Source organism: Anabas testudineus, chromosome 19, assembly GCF_900324465.2.
Source record: "Anabas testudineus chromosome 19, fAnaTes1.2, whole genome shotgun sequence".
NCBI lineage: Eukaryota > Metazoa > Chordata > Actinopteri > Anabantiformes > Anabantidae > Anabas > Anabas testudineus.
The window spans coordinates 14,611,868-14,629,177 of NC_046628.1; the positions used below are offsets into that span (position 1 = coordinate 14,611,868).

The following is a 17,310-nucleotide window of genomic DNA, read 5'->3' on the forward strand; positions in this document are numbered from 1 at the left end:
ACAGCATAATTGGCTTTGTTTTTTGTTTAGTGTTTGTCACCTGAGACTAATTCATTACTGTTAGTTCAGTAAGCTTGGTGAACTCAGATCAAACACAGTGTATTCATAATTTGGCAAATGGATTGGGTTGTCACTAACCTGCCAGTGACCCTGTCGGACGGCGCTGAATAGCGGGACGATGCCTCGCCTGTTGGGCTGGGCCACAGCCGCACCCTGCTCCAGTAGCAAGCGACAAACCTCCAGCTTCCCCCGACCAGAGGCTGCAGTCAGAGCTGGACACACAAACACACAATGAGGGAAGAGAGAGAGGTATTTTTAAATAGAGATTTTACTGCTTCTCAGTGCTTTCATGCAGAAATCTTTTTGTTAAAATATAAACAATGTTTTATTGGTTGTGGACAGATTTTGTGGGAAGTGAAACCTGTTTTCTTGTTAACAGACACTTCCCGTTACCACCTGGATTTACCTAAGCAAATAGGTACAAGTCTCCTATTACTTAGTTATTTAACCCTAACTAATGAAGTGAGTAGCTTCTCATTTCTTAAACAGTCAGCTGACTACCTGAATATACTGAATGACCAGGTTAGTCCATCAATGGATTCTTTCTTCTTATGTCATGAACATATTCTAAGACGACAATGTCAGGATTCATTGGGCTCACGTTGTGACAGACAGGTTCAGGGAGCATGACACGTCACTGTCACACATGGATTTTTCAGACTTTAACCCTCCTATTGAGAATCTTTGGGATGTGATCTGACTCTCTCATCATCAATACAAGATCTTAGTGAATAATGAACGCAACTCTGGACGGGAATAAATGTGACATTGCAGAAGCTTATCGGCACGATGCCAAAGCAAATGAGTGCCGTAATCAAAGTTAAAGGCAGTCCAACAAAATATTAGGGTGTGTGACAGTGTATGTTAACCTGAACACGTATTGATCACTATAAGTGACCTCTTTCACACTGTTATGCTATAAATGACTGATTATAGACACTGTGAAACACACCATTCTCTAAGTTGATCTACACAGCATAGTACATACACAAGTTCCCTCTGGCTTTTGTAAAGAACTATGTATTTCCACATTTTATTCTGATCCCCTAAAAACATTGAAACCACAGCTGAGTGAATAGTGAGAAGCAGCCTATCCAACACTGCAGCAGGGGAATAATGCTTGCCATGAGGTTTCATTGCTTTAGGTTACAATGATACATTACATTTCTCAACACCCTGCCACAGTGCAATCAGACTAGTCATTTCAAAGCACCCTAGAGCTCACTCATCATCCCCCCTCCCTCCCCTGTGAGCGGGCCCAGCCCTGCCTCTGCTCCAGTGACACCACTGCACTGCCATCAGCATCTGACGCAGCAGCAGCAGCAGCAGCAGCAGCAGCCAGCAGCCAGCAGCAGACACACAAGAGCAATCTCTCATATCCGCACTGCAGCGCTCTGCCTCGTGGTGCCACACACAAAAACCCTCTCACAAAAACACTCCATAGATCCTTAAAATAATATTGTCTCAACTGAGTGTCTCGGAACAAACATCAACAACGGCACAAAGGATTCCCAGTCATCTGTCAGCATTGAATTCAGTGTCTTTGTGGGTTGTTGTAATGTCTGCCCAAAGTAGATACTCCCACCTGTCTCTCCCCACAGGGTGTCAAAGTTATTGATTTGAGCCCTCTCCACCTCCTCTTCATCTTTCTCTGGCAGGTCCAGGAGGTAGGACACAATCTGATGGGGAGAAAAAGATTAAAGTTGACACAGATTAATGTCCATACTTACTTAGGCTAAAATAACGGCATTAAATAGAAATAATACCATTTGCTAGTTTAAATCTACTTTCCTAGGTTGAATTTTAGATGAGTAACAATCATTACCAAATAAATTGACTGGCAGACCTCAGTCAGTCAGTCACTTGCTGGAAATAATAACCATTAAGTACAAGTAGAAATAAAAAATGCAAAGACACATGGCTTGCTTTTCATTTAGCTTGCACACTAATCATCATCAAACATTTTGGTGCTGTCTCATTCCTCCTGAGACTTAATGAACAGGACTTTGGGATAATATTCAGCAGCTGTTCTGGTATTGAAAATAGCATATGGCATGATATACTGCAATGTTGCAAGCTCCAACCATTATTTTACTGTATTATTATCCCCACTGTACCTCTGTGTATCCCATACTGGCTGCGGCGATGAGGGCCTGCTGAACTGCATGACTCTTTGTGAACGCTGCCTGTTGTTGGCTTTGCGGTGACTGCTGCTGTTGTTGCCCCATGCCCCAGTCACACTGGATGAGGAACTTCACCACCTCCATGTGGCCCCTCAGGGCTGCATGAACCAGAGCGCACTGACCGTTCTTGTCCAGGTGGTCCACCTGTTGAGGGGATGTGTGTTATCTTTATTTTAAAAAAACAAAACAAAACATGACTGTATCCTTGATCACGCTCTCTCCCCTCTCTGCATACCTTCGCTTTCCTGCGGCAGAGGGCGGTCACGATGGACATGTGTCCACCAGCGGCAGCATAGCCTAATGGCGTGAGTCCGCTTTCAGATGGGGCGTCAACAGAGGCGCCAAACTCCAGCAGCAGAGCCACCATGTCCATGTAACCCAAGTGGGAGTGGACACAAAGCACGGGGGCGTTGTTCAGGACCTCGGTGCGGTAGTTTACATTGGCACCACCCAGCATCAGTAGCCGGCTCACCTAAAGACACAAATTAAACACATTTAATGAGTCAAAAACTGAATATACTACATCTCTGAACATTTCCATGAAGCATATTTTATTTGGTAACCAGAGTATGTTGAAATATCCTGTAAGTGTGACTCCCCTCTGCTACGTTAGCGCCTGTACCTTGATGTTGGGAGTGTAGAGATTTCGGAGTGAAGAAAGTGCAGCTGAAAGGCCCTCTGTGCTGTAGGATACCCACAGGCCTTGCAAGATAGATGAGGAAACCCCGACTTTCTTGCTGAGACCCTTGAACAGAGCGATACAGTGTTAATATTCATTACTTTGGAGCCAGACCGCTGCTGTGTGTTTGTGTGTATGTGGAGACAAATTATGATCTACCTTGAAGATATGTGCTTTGAGAATGTGATGGCCCAGTTCAATAGTCTGCTGTCTGTTCAGCTTGTTCTCCTGCCGAGAGAACCAGAAGGCCAGTAGGGTGTGCCCACTCCTGCAGAGAAGACAAACACCAAATCTTTCAGTGCTTTAGACTGAGTCATCAAGCCGTTACATCGTGTCATGATCTGTCAAGTTGGTGGAACCAGCCTTAATTATAATACAGGAAATAAAATGTTCCAGCTGAAAATATAACACTTCCTCTGCTGTATAAACAGAATGTACCTGCGACAGAGACTTCTATTTATAGATACAGTACATGACTGATTAACTACACAGTACATTTATGCATATCACAGAGAGTCCCAAACCAGCAGGCTGCAGACTTATTTTATGAATATATTTTCTATTTTATTCTAAGAAGTGATGACTGATTGAGATAAGATCAACATCTGATAGCATAAACATGTTTCATAATACATGTTGTACAATTTTACAAATAGTCCAGAAGCGAAACACCTATAAAAGAATTGCTTTCTACTCATGTCTTGTTTCAGGGCATCTTCTTTCTACACCTATTTTTCCGGCCTGTTCTCACCTCGGATCACAGAGGAACTTCGTCTTCTCTCCTTCTTCTCTCCAGATTAACCACTCCCTGAAGGAGGGGTGAACAAACATCCTGGTACCGTCTCTCCTCTTCACCAGGAAGACTGACAGGTTGTCCATACGTTGCTGGAAATCTTCCCAGTCCAATGTACCCTGCCATCACATGCAATGTTATTTTACACAATGAATCAATATATAAGATAATATAATGACCAGAAGATTAAACATGCATTTCATAGGATGCTAATACTCTTTGCACATTCATACTGCCCCTGAAAACAATATACAATACTACATAATCAACCAGTAAGTAAAAAACATATTAAATCCATTCTCTATTAATAGTTCGCACTCAAATCTGCTTCATCAGGATTCTGTGTTGCTTGATCAGATCTATTGGTGAGAGACAGTAACGACGCACCAACTGTCCTCCCCGTCTGATTCAAATGTTTCTAAATCCTGACATGTGCACAGACGTACGCGGGAGCACCTTTCTTCCAGCAGAGCACAGACGAAGACACAAAATAGGATAAATCTCTAATGCAGAATAACTAAAACTGTTCAAAACGAGGAAATAAATGTGTGTTCATTTAGGACCTTGTCATTCATACCAAGAAGTCGAAAACCAAAGTGCAAAGTCAAACCACAGATTAGCCAAGACATTGCTTCACATAGAATAAATCAGTGACTCTATTTTATAATAAAATAATGTCAGTGAAGTTCTTGACATATTAAAAGGTCCCAAGGTTTGAGATATTGGGTATTTTGGGATTACTACCTGTAGTGAACCAGCATTGATGGCCTGATATATCTGCTCATCGGTCAGCGGGTGAAGTGAGGCCACGGCCACGTTGAGCAGAGGAAGCGCCCGTTCGAACGATGACTGCGTGGGGAAGCGCATGTTGCACTGCAGCAGGTACACTTCTGCCAGGTTGACAGGAACCACCTGAGGAAGGGGAGAGAGGTCTGAACTGTAAAGCTGATTTCCTGCAGCTCAGCTCTACAGAGTATAAATAATGCATCGTGTTTGTAAAGCACATCTTCAACTATTCTACACTGTCTTTCTTAAAAAAGCAGAATGGGAATTTATCAGTTGCCACTTTCTGGGGTCTGGAAGCATTTCTGAATACATGAAATTAAATGAATCTGGGGGTGCAATATAAAATATTTCACCCTCAAACAACTCAGCTGCATTATTTATCAAAAAGTAGTTGGATTGTGACTGTGAAAAAGGAGGATATTATAATATTACTTTTACAAAGAGCATGTGAGAGCGAAGGTGAATAAAAAGTACCTTTCCAGTGTTGTCTATGCAAATTCTGAGCACCAGTGTATTTAAAGTCTGACACTGTGCCCCGCTTGTTTAGACTAAATCTAAAAATACGTTATGTGTAGCATGTCTGTGTGTTCAGATTTGACTCAGCTACAACTGATTTCTGGAACAAAGGGTCCTGGGAAGCCTTAATTTCACAGCCACTACTGCTCACTTTGTTAGCAAGCAACAGGTTTAGGTTTAAACAGTTTATATCAGTCTAAGCAGAACCTGTGAAAACAATACAAACTAAGCTGTAACGCCACACCTTATAGCTGGAGCTTTTGAGGACAAGGTAGCCCTTCTCGATGAGGTCAAAAGTGAGTTTGAGGTACAAATAGGAGCCCTGGCTCAGGGCCTTGAGGTGAGCGCTGAGCTTGCCGAAGGTGGTGTTGTCCATCTTGCCGTTGAGCGAGATGTTATTCTGGATCTCGGGGCTGCTGTGGATACGATGCAGGATGTAGCCCTGCAGGTCCTGGTCTATGGCGTCGTTCTCCTCCAGGCCGTCCAGAGAGATGTGGTGGAATGGCAGTGCGTTGGTGATCTCCTGAAGAGTCACAATCATTTCAGTCAGGAAACACTGGCAAAATAACTCCTATGCAGGTCCAATAATGGCGATGCCATGAGTAATTATTCTATATCCATTTATTCCTTTATGAATGGAAGATAAAGAGAGAGGAGACTAAGGCAGAAGAGACAGAGCTAATAAAAATCTGGTATTAAAAACACTTCTATTCATATCATCTGCATGTTAGTCATTGAGAAAAACTGAAAAGGTCAGAGACAAAAAGGGCAGAGTCAAGACAAATTCAATATTGTCAGTTGGTTCGCATCCAGGAGAAGAGGAATTACCCATGGAAATGTTAATGTAAAACCCTCTTAGCTGGTAGTGATAATAATACAATAAAGGAAAAAAAATAGTTGCTCCGTGTTGAATTCAAAAGCAAAACCTTTAGAATTCAATTTAACGTGAGGAAGCAGAGGAGCGTTGGAGAAATTCCCAACTTGACTGACTTCTTCTACCTGTAACGTGGTTCTGACTGTCACGACCAGTTTGAGCCAGGGAGGGAACTTGTTGATGGTTTTGGTGAGGAAAGACACGATGGTGTCTCCATAGTCCGGCTTGTGGAACTCTGCCTCGTTCAGACCATCAATGAGGATGATGAGGTCCTCCTCAGAGTTGATCTTCCTCTCTGAAGCATAAGAAAAATATATAATTTACTACGTTTATATAATAAATAATGAGACTTAGATTTTCAAATCTGCATCTTCTGTTTGCTAAAAAGCTTTTCAGTTCAGCTTAAGTCACAAAGTCAAATTTTACCATATGTAAAAAATGTATCGTCACAGATTTGGTTTTCATTTCTATTTCAAATGAAAGCTTGAAACAATATAACCCGTGGTATAATAAGTTAGAAGGTTTAAAATCCATTCCAGCATTGAGATTATGAACTTTGATCTTGATTATACTGAGTATGCTGTGCACGAGAGGCATCTAATATCATGCATCAAGGACTTGAGTCAAAGAATAAATTGGATACTAAGATCAGAAGAGAGGCATCAGCTATAAAATAGCAAAAGGAGTGTGTCTGAAATGTGAAATAAATACTTTTAAATTATTGCAGATTCCAGTTTATTATTAAAGATGTGCCAACAACTCAACAGATAAAACAAGTCAAGGTTAATATAACAGGAGGCAGAAGAAACTTGAAAGGTGCCATTAAATCACTTTGAGCTGTAGATTTCAAATTAAAATGCATCTATTTCAGCAGATTACTGTCTCTTAGGTAGGAAGACTTATAACTTATAGATATTTGAATCATCCTTTAAGTGTATCACCTTTGTAAAGTGCATCCAGGGGCTCTAGGACACCCCGCCTGAAAGAGGCCAGGGGGTCCTGGACGCAGGAGCGCAGACTCAGGATGCTTTGTAGATGTGGCTCCCTTAGCAGCTGCTCCCTGTAGGCGACAAGGTGCGGCGAGCGGCACAGGAGCGCCGCCACGTTATGCACAAACTCAGGCACCAAGCAGGTGTACGCATTATCTGCCTGGCAGTAGTGGTACGCCACCACCTGGGGGCGACAGAGAGTTGGAAGAAGATTGCAGCCAGGTCAGTCACAGAAACACAAAGGTGAGCATTTCCATTATCCTGTGGTAAAAACCATGAGTAACCTTTGGGTATTGCAACACTAATTGCAAATCAATGTCAAAGGCCATGGGAGCCACATGACGCACTTTTAGAAGTAACACTTTTTAGAGGGCAGTTTTTCCAGTGTCTACTACAGCTACATCTCATTTGGGATTGAGGCAGCTTCATGGTGGATGATTACAGTATAATGAAACATAATACTTCTCGTTTCGCTGTACGGTTTTAGCTATTAATAATTCATGGCTTCCGGCTGCCAAGAGAGACTGATCCGGAGTTAGCTCATGCATGTGTAAGATGACTGTGACACGAAGGAGTCAAGTGTTAAACTGTCACATTTCACAGCTATGTACTTGAAACGTGTTCAAATGAATGATTAAACCACTGACCAAATGGATAAAAAGTTAAGCTAGCATGTCCGTGTAGAAAAATAGTGACGGGGCCAGTGAATTTTCAGAAAGGGTAGCCAACTCCACAGCAGCAGGTGTGACCCAGCACTCCTGGGGACTGAGAGATCACAAAGACTTTGAATTTTCAGAGGCGGTGGCTACAATCAGAGGGCAGCGAGAAAAAGGGAATGGTAGAAAAAAAAAGCCTAATCAAAATGGAATGCTAATTTTTGGTCACAATGGAATAAAGGGCTTTAAAACAAAGGGGGTGAAAAAGGGAGTGAGCTCAATTATTAATGCACAGAGTTAACAAGATCTAATAGCTTGGCTGGGAAATGGCTTTCTGCAGGTATAAATATTTCATAAGGCTCCCTGGCAAAGTTGTTTTTTTCTTTTTTAAACACATCTGCATAATGCATCAGGCTGGGGCTGGAGATGCAGATGGCTAAGCAGCAGGGGACTGGGGACAGAGATGCAACAGCAGACAGGAATAAGCGCAGGAACGACAGCCCGTTTCACACATCATATACGTTTACATTACAGGCAGGCTAAAATAAGTTTACTCAACCTCTAATAAAAAAACAACTAAAAACATTTAGCCCCAAAAAGGGAGCTGAACAAATTGCTGAATGCATTAAAAATGTTAAAACAAAGTCCCAACTTATCGTTGCCTGGTTTGAAGTCTACCACCTCAGGAGCCAGCCTTGTGTGAGCTGATGATAACTTGCAGCTGGCAATAAACTTTGACTCTCTTTCAAAAACTTGAAACAGCGCAATCTCGGACAAAGCCTGAGCTGTGAACGTGCTTATATTTCAGAAAGTAGCATTCAAAAGAGCGAATAATTGGTTATCCTACCACCTACGTTGTCACTAATTGCAACATTAAGACATAAAAGGGGTCATTTAAAATTATCGCACCATTTTTTCAATTACAGATGGACTGAGGCCTGAAAAATTCAGATTGAAACACAAACACAATAAAATTAAAATAGGGAATTTAGTGCAACAGTATGTAAATAAGACTCTTGACATAATATTTAGTAACTGAATATGTCTTTCTCATTTCACACAGCTGTCAAAGGAAAAAGGGGAAATGGAGGAGAGGGGATGTAGAAATGCTCCTAAGTGGCTCGGGCTTGAGCACTTATCTTCTCATAAAATACAGCAATCAAACAAGAGCTGGAAATTCCACATTAAAATCACTACAAGCACTCTTATTTTTAGAGTAAATGGTAGAAAAATAGATTATTTGCATTTGTAAAAGTAGGCAATCATAGCAGTGGAGGTAAAAAGCAAACGGCATGGTACCAATCAGCCATTGCAGAGTATTTACATACTTAAGAAGAACCATTACTGCTACATTCTCAAGTCTGAAGCCTGTAAATCAGAGGCTGAGATGTAAATGTCAGTGCGATTTTATGGTCAGAGGTGTAGCTGGTACCTGAGATGCCAGCCTCCTCATGGCCTCTTCCTGACGTCGCCTCATCTCAGGGGTTCCAGGACAGCTGCCTCCGCCCAGGGTGCCATGCGTGGGCTGTGGCTGGGTGAGGGGGAGCCCATCTCCATCTGGACACAAGGCAGCATAACACTCTCAGAGGAAGCTCCAGCACAGGCTATGTTCAAACAATATTCTTACATGGTCATTACATAAACAAATAAAGTGAAATTGAGAGGATGCCTACGTTTGGGTGAAGCCTGAGGGCTGTCGGAGGCAATCTGTCTCATGCGGGTGCCGTGACAGCTGAGTGCCACCAGACGAGAGATGATCGCAGTCTTGCCGAAGCCAATGTTGCCTACCACGACCACGCCACGGTTGGTGCTGACATTGGGACTGTTGAGGTGGGCATCGATCTCCTGGAAGAGCCACTCGCGGCCCGTGAAGACAGAGTCCATAGTGATGCTGGGCACCTCGAACAGTAGAGGTTTGAGGGCAATGTCTTGAGGCCGATAGGGTGCAAAACGCACTGCCGGGTCAGGGAGATAGATAACTGGTTAGTGGGTCTGCAGTCATAAGCCATGTCTATTTCTTACAGTAATATTTTGCATATATTCTTTCTCCCTCTGGAAACTGAGAGAAGGCGAGTTACTGTCTGTAAAAATACCAACATCTGAAAGAACTAACGTAAAGAAATTATAACTTAAGATGCAGAAGTAATAATACAAGAATTTACATGTAAAGATGGCCACTTTCACAGTCCACATAATATAATAAAATATTCACACTGTTTTCTTTGGATCTCCCTCTACTTTGATTGCTAGCACATAATTTACAACAAAGCAATCAAACATTACAATTGCCTTGAGCTCATTTTGCAGCAAAGGAAAATCAGCAAAAAGTCAAGGGAGTGACTACTTTAACAGCCACTGCCAACTGTTGAGTATACTCACTAGGGGGAGTCATCAAACTAAAGTCCTCCAGAGGTTGGGCATCTTTTCAGCAGAACATATGGACCATTAAAGACTAATGAGGGTAAAATGAATCTGGTATGAACTTTTGAAGCTGTGTGATAAAATCACTGTAAAACTTAGTCTTCTGCTTCTGGGTGTCATCTCCTGGGTCTTGTCTTTCAAAGTGATTTGAGCTCTGAGAATAAAAACACGCTCTGTTCTATCTGCTGTGTCATTTCTTCAAATGTTATATCAGCATCTGGTAATTATGCCTGATTTGCAATGTGAATTGAATAACACAAACGCTTGGCTGGCCAGTTTGTGTGCCACTCCAATAGAGCGCGTTGGCTTGTAAAGCACTAGCCAGCAAACAGAGCGCGCTGCCTGACGCAACAAATGAAAATTAAAGTAACTTACGTGACTGGGATTGCCAGGCATGGGTGTTATTAGCAGAAGCTGAGACGAACAGCAAGCAAAAGACAGAGAGAGAAAGAAAGAGAGTGAAAGAGCAACGAGAGAGAGAAGAAAGAAAAAAGCAGTGAGGGCAGGAATGGAAACTGGCAGCAGTGTGTCAGAGCACAGGGCAAAGGTGCAGCTCAATGAAAACGGAGGAAGCAGCAAGAGCATCAGCACATCATGATGTCAAAAATATGGGGAACCACCAGACCGAGGTCGATTACTAATTGAAATCCTTTGAATTACATTGAGCGTATTGCTCAGCATGTCTGGAGGGAAGGTAGGAGAAGGTTTGCACTTTTGGGAGAGTCTAATTGGTTCCATTGCGCCGGGCAAGATCAATCAATCCCCATAAAAGTAATTTAATCCAGTTCTAGTAGTAATTCGACCCCAGGATGGGAGACTCCAACCTCAACTCCACTTTCTATTGTGTGTGTTACAAGCTGCTAAAGTTAGCCACATCTTAACATAAAGTAATCAACCTCAGCAGCAGATAAATCCCAAATTTGGAGTTATTACAGAAAACCTCAGGCAAACCATGAAATGAATTTTCACCCCAGTCTTTCTTATTGTTGCTTTACTGAGGTTAAATTTGATCAGACTCTTGCGGTTTGTCGTGAGAAATGGCTGCTGGTCAGATAAAAGCCGGCGCGGTAGTTCATTTCACACTCTGCAGCATACTAGCAATAAGCACTGTGAGTCAGAGCTGTAGGAAACATGTATCATACATTAGACTGGAGGGATAAGTGAGCAGAATCTTTATGTGTCAGCAGTATTTACCGTGCACAGGTACATAACTCCAAAATATATCAAGGGACAGGGAGAGAGTAAGCGATGCATTAGAGCTGCATGTCTTCTGTAAATGACTCCAGTGTCCTGATTAAGAGCAAGGCTTCACAATATAATGAGCTGATATTGCTCTTAATGTATTCTTTTAACACACAGAACCCCAAAGTGCTTTTGCAAGCATGACTCTTTTCCAGGAAAGCTAATTATAAGTCGCAGAATGAAAAGAAATGATCACGCCGAGAATACTCTGACTTATACAATCAGCAGAAACTACAGAGAGTACAGACACAGTATGCTTGAAAGGGGATGAAAAGCTGTTCAGTGCATGGCCAGAGCTGCATTTTACTGCACTGTACTCTGTGCTAGATGCAGCAAAGTAAAAAGTCGCTTTCGTTAATGGTCAGATTATTTTAGTGCCAACACACACACACAGCAGCGAGAGACTGATTGTGTCAAAAATAAAATCACAAACTGATGTAATATTCCTCTGATGTGGTGTCATGTTGTGAAAAAAATTAACATGATGCAACAGAGGTGATGGGAAAAGCCAAAACTACCCATATACAAAATGCTATATACAATATGATGGGCCACTGAAGTAGAAGGCTAAATACCCACAGCTACTCTGTTTTAAGTGGTGCTAATCCAATTATCCTGGGGGTGACTGAATGCCAAACGTGCCTGTAAAGCTCCTTCTGTCCTTGAGGCATTACTAAACACACCCTCGCACTATTGGGCACCATCCACTAAATGGCAGAAACGATTACACTGCTTCGTGCGCGTTAAGTCGTGCGGTCACAACTGCTCCACTGTGTCCAGGAAAACACGGCAGCCATGTTGTGAACGGGGGCCGGGGGAGCTGTTTTCAGGACAGTGAAAGCAAAACGTGTGTTTGTGTATGTATGTGTGTGTGTGTGTGAGGGATGGATGGATGGCAGTTGCTCATAATCCTGCCTATAACACTCCCCCTCAGGCGACGTTCAGCTAGGTATCACTCCACCACCCCTTCCCTCTCCTCTACTGCCAATCCTCCACGGCCAGACGGAGTGAGAGTCTCAGACGTTTTAATTATTCACCAGGTGAGGATGACTCACTTTGGCTGAACAGGCCTTGAGAAGGAGGAAGAAGAGGAAGAGGAGGAAGATGAGAAGCAGAGGAGGAGAAACTGGGAAGTGGGGAAGAGGGGAGGAGGAGAGGAGGAGGAGGAGGAGGAAGAGAGGAGAGCTGGAACATAGGTGGAGGAAGAGAGGAAATGATGGGCGCAGGTGGAGGAGGAGGAGAAGTGGTTTAGATGATCAGTTCACTTGTTGTCGGGAGTCTGGGGAGTCTGGTGATGGTTCATCTCAGGTCAGGCGAAAGATTTCTTACGGCCGATCTGCGAGCTTGTGCAAGGATTGTTTTTCTCTTTCTGCTGTCTGGTTTTTCAGACAAAGAGTTAAAATTCCAGTCATTTCTCCTAACAATGGATGCAGAGCTGCAGCTGGCATATGCAACAACATCTTACATAATTGCTGTTAAAAAAAATTAATATTATGTAATGTGCACAACAGGCAACATAATAAACCTGAAAGTGCCTACAGCTAATGCATTTGCTCAGAAAAGATACTCTAATCTTCCTTGTGGCTACAAACTGTCATTTAGCACAAACAATCTCCTCTGCTTCTGTGTGATTTACTGACTTACTTTATGTCTTGCAGCCAAACAATAGAGAAAAATTATGTCAATATGTTATATAAGACACAAAGCCCTCAAAAGAGCTTCAATACAAGAGCTGCACAGTACATCTTCAAGTCTCAAAGATCGTTGTAATAATATCAGATCAAGATTACAGGAAACAGATTAAGACACAAAGTGAATAACATGGTAGATGGAGACTAGATAATCATCTGACACTTATTTTCAGTTGTTTTCGCTGCAAACTTGTTCACACACATCAAATATAGGCTGTTATCTAACTCCCTCCACTAGTACAGCAATAGGGGCATCCTTTAGTCTGTTTGCTGTAAACCAGTTTGCACTATAAACACTACTGTATATCTTTTTATTGTAAACCTCCAGTTTCTATCAGTGCTTAGACTTAAATGATAAGATGAGTTATTCTGTATTTTGTATATAATGAAAAGACCAAAACCAGTCTTTCCTCAGGACTTCCCCACCCTATATGTGGCAACAAGCTCACTAGTTCCTACTAAAGACTACAATGACCAAGTTCATCAACAATAATAAGAATCTGTGGCACACAAAACCATGGTATATCTGAATTTAGCTAAACAAAATTATTAATTTGTGCTTTTGGTACTTTTATGGGATTTGCAGACAGCATGAAAAAATACTGCATATTCTTGAAGCTTCAAATCAACAGCAGTGATGAAGTTCAAAGACATTTCAGCCTTTTAAAGGAATATAAAAAATAAAATATAAAACAAATAAAAAAACTGCTGCAACCATAAACTAACGTGTGTGTATGTGCGAGCAGAGGTAGACAGACAGTGAAGGAGGGGAGGAACAGAGAGTGACAAAGACAAAGAGAGGGAAAGGAAAGATAAAGGAGGGAGAAAATGTGCATGTGGTGTACAGTTGAGTGAGAGAGTTTGCAGTGAATAGATAAGGTGGGTGGTAAATCTTAGAGGTAGGCAGGCAGGAGCACAAGAAGGTCCATTACAGTCTGACTCACTCTCCTCAAAACAGCAGCACAGCTCGAGCCCCTGATGGCCGGCATCAAAAGAAGCTTCGACAAAACCAACTGGATGCAGAGCTGCGTCTGTCAGCTGGTTACCACCTGACCAACACATAACCAGCAGTATTCTCCTCTAGTCCATCTGTAAGGCTGTATCCAGCAGCCTCTCGTGAAAAACAACCAACAAGCCTCTCTCTGTGATGCACAATGTGTCAAAATATTTCAGTTTTCTGAGGCACAAGACCTAATCTAATAAATGAAATAACGCCAGGTGATAGAAATCTCTGATCTTTTGAAATAATTATTAGCTACATGACCTAATCGGCAATTATTGTACATTTGCATCCAACCGTCTGTACAATGTTTCTTTAGTTATCTACTTTTAAGAAGAAAATTGCATTATGCAATATCTTTTGTCAACCTGGACAATTTGGTGCATGAGGATGGTTTATTGTCTGGGGAAAAGCAATGACTATATTCATATTTAATGTACATTAATGTGAAGCTGGAGGAAAGCTTTGCATTGTCTGAAGATGTGCTCCAATGTACTCCAGGTTTGCTCTTAGATTACATATGTTTGGGTAAAGGAGGTCACAAAATAAGAAATAATTCTTAGTGGACCCTGGACATGAAACATTATTTAATTTGTGAACATGTGATACAAACATACAATCCACCCAGTAGTCATTATTCCTCTTCTCTTGTCTCTCTTGTTTAATTATTACCTGCTTCAAGTCTTCAAACTCATATTTTAGGAATAAAACAAAGGCATATCATCTACTGACAAATAATAAAAACTCCGCTCTTCAAGTTGCTTGTCTCCACATCCTGTCTCCCTCTGTCTCATTCTCTGTCTCTCTTGGTGAAACCACAGGAGCAGTGCATTTAGGGAGGCTCTGACACTGATCCGAGGAGGCAGAAAGCATGCTAGGACGCAGTCAGCTGGCTTGTAAATACACTTGGCTGCCCTTAGAGGAGCACGGTTGAAACAAGTGGCTCTGGCAGTAACAGCAAAGTATTGAAAGGAACTACCCTCTTCTGTCTTTTTTGTCTTTCTCTGTGTCCATCTCCATCTCTCTCCCTACCTTTCGCCTTCTTTCTAATACTCCCTCACTCTGCACTTGTCTGCAGCTAGCGGCCCTCGGGCAGGGGAATCACATCACAGCTCAGCTGAGAGCACTCTCAGCTAAGTGGGGTCTTAACAGGTGTTTAAAACACATGGACGCATATTTGTGTGCGCTTGGATGGCGGAGGACTGCCATTACGATGCTCATTACTGGGTAACTGACACAGAAGGAAGGGCGAGGGGACGAATAATGTTGTGACATAAGGCCATTTGGTGAGGAGGCTAAGAAGATTTGCTCGATGGTGGAGACGCTTGCTGTGTGCAAGACTTGAACAGTGTGCAGTGAAGCACACACTGACTGTGAATGTTAAGCACTGAGACAAATTTTAGCTTAGCGGTGACACAATCTGACAAACAGTCGATGTGTTCCCTTAGTCTCTCACACTCCTGAGCTTCACACACGAAAACACGCAGAAGGAAACAGCAGACAACAGCTGACATGTCCACGAACATCTCAGCTGCATCACTAGAGTCTGACATGACTGCATAACTACAGTGTATATATATACACATATACATATATATGCATACATTTCCACCTGAAACACTGCAAACTGCAAATCAAGCATCTCTGAAGCTCATTTAAATTTTAAAAATAATCGATGTGCCGCTTCACATTGCGATGCTCAGCAGCTTTGACTTGTGTTGTTTGTGGATGAAAAACAGAACAGTGTCCTATTGTTTGTTTCTGTCCATGAGTCTGACATGAAGCAACAGGCTAACCGCACTTCAACCCGAATCAAAACAGCATTTCTAATATTGAACTGACAGTCAGTGACAGCGTTAACTTAATTAGTTTGCAGTGTTTTTCATCGATGAATGTCAGACAACAGTTTTTATGTCCACAGCCAGCATTTACTGTGTCGTTTCATTGCAGCAAACAATTGGCAGTTTGTTGGCAGTGTAAATGCTGCAGTTTGTCATGTGAGTTCCTCTGTGAGCTGCAAACAAGCCGCAGTCTTTGAAAAGCAAATTCTGCTCATGTTTTTATTCATTGCACGCATCGCAGAGACTAAATCAGGACAGGTTTCATACGTGTACATGAAGGGTTAAGGGGGGACTGTGTATTTGGTTTCTTCTTTTTTTTATTTTGTGTGTGTGCTGTCTTTAACGCTGCCTTGTTGCTCACCTCTCAGGTCCTGCCCGGAGCGGCCCGGCCCGCAGGTGGTGCTCTGTCTGGGCATGCGCAACGAGGTGCGTAATGGAGTGTGTCTTTGCTCATCGAGGTATGCCAAATCCTCCAGGTGGGCCGAACTAGTAGCTGTGCGTGTGATAGAGAGAGGTAGAGGGAAGGGGTGGGACATTTCAGAGAAAAAAGAGAAAACAATGATTGTTGTCAGCATGTATATGTACATTGAAAGGAAAACATACAGTAAACAACTCATAATACACACACACACACAGAAGAAGGTGGCAGAAGTTCATGCCAGTGTCCTGAGGCAGTTGTCAGACCCCTGCTCTCATACTTGTTAACTCCTACAGGAAAGAGCAAGCCAGCCCTACATGGTTCTATCCTAAAATGCTCCCCTCTCAGTGTCTGTCACGCGGCACGGAGGCAGATGCCATCCGGCCCCTCTCAGGATTAATTAGCTCAGCAGACAAATGTCTTATTCATGGAGTGAGTGCAGTCTGACGCTGGCTGCTGATTGTTCACACCACGCTGCGTCTTCAGAGCCAATGCTTGGAACCGTGAATGTTAAATGAGATTAGACGGCACCAGTGTGGGTAAACAATGAACTTGATTCTACATCACATGTAAATCTCAGTTAGAAGTGATGAATGTTGGGTAAAGAAAATAAGGAAAGAACCAACGGAGGTAACCATCGAGAGGTTGGAGGGTTCAGTGATGGGCTAATTCAGAGCTTGGAATCTCCTTTATTCTCTGTCACTATACCTGAAACACTCTGAGGTCCTTAGATCCCAAGTCAAATTCAAGAAGTTGGGAGAAAGTGTAAGTGGCAGTGCACGTGATTCTCAGTCTCTCTCCGGTCAGTCCAAAAACTGAGGCATGGTAATCCCTTCAAGTGGCAAGTCTCTGCGCTCGCCACCTCTCGTAAAACTCACCAGCACCTCAACACTGATCCTGTCCTGTCCTTGGAGGGTAAGTGAGAATGGGGTCTGTGCTGCTGGAGTTCAGCTCAGTGACGTATGTGTGTGTGTGTGTGTGTGTGTGTGTGTGTGTGGTTCACTGACTGACTGCCTGTGTCACCCCAGCCGTGGACCCAAAAATTAGACACATGGAGAATGGAGGGAAAATGGCAGCTGAGAATGCTGGAGGCTCGGCCTTAATGGGAACGGGGGGTGCTGGTCATCCAACTGGGATAAAAGCAGAGACGGTGGAGGCTTT

The 17,310-nt window shown here is 42.8% G+C and overlaps 1 protein-coding gene across 6 annotated transcripts in view; it reads right to left on the reverse strand.

Annotated features, from left to right (window-relative positions):
* tanc2b (tetratricopeptide repeat, ankyrin repeat and coiled-coil containing 2b) overlaps positions 1-17,310 on the reverse strand; it is a 117,127-nt gene that overhangs the window by 9,931 nt on the left and 89,886 nt on the right. For all 6 annotated transcript variants that reach the window (XM_026351722.1, XM_026351723.1, XM_026351724.1 and 3 more), the window contains 14 exons: positions 16,093-16,224; positions 9,210-9,491; positions 8,969-9,093; positions 6,833-7,064; positions 6,017-6,186; positions 5,262-5,540; positions 4,460-4,627; positions 3,674-3,834; positions 3,082-3,190; positions 2,866-2,988; positions 2,479-2,715; positions 2,178-2,387; positions 1,646-1,739; positions 139-272 (listed from right to left, as the gene is read on the reverse strand). In XM_026351722.1, coding sequence (XP_026207507.1) covers positions 139-272; positions 1,646-1,739; positions 2,178-2,387; positions 2,479-2,715; positions 2,866-2,988; positions 3,082-3,190; positions 3,674-3,834; positions 4,460-4,627; positions 5,262-5,540; positions 6,017-6,186; positions 6,833-7,064; positions 8,969-9,093; positions 9,210-9,491; positions 16,093-16,224 — 2,456 coding nt within the window. The remainder of the gene's footprint in view (positions 1-138; positions 273-1,645; positions 1,740-2,177; positions 2,388-2,478; positions 2,716-2,865; positions 2,989-3,081; positions 3,191-3,673; positions 3,835-4,459; positions 4,628-5,261; positions 5,541-6,016; positions 6,187-6,832; positions 7,065-8,968; positions 9,094-9,209; positions 9,492-16,092; positions 16,225-17,310) is intronic.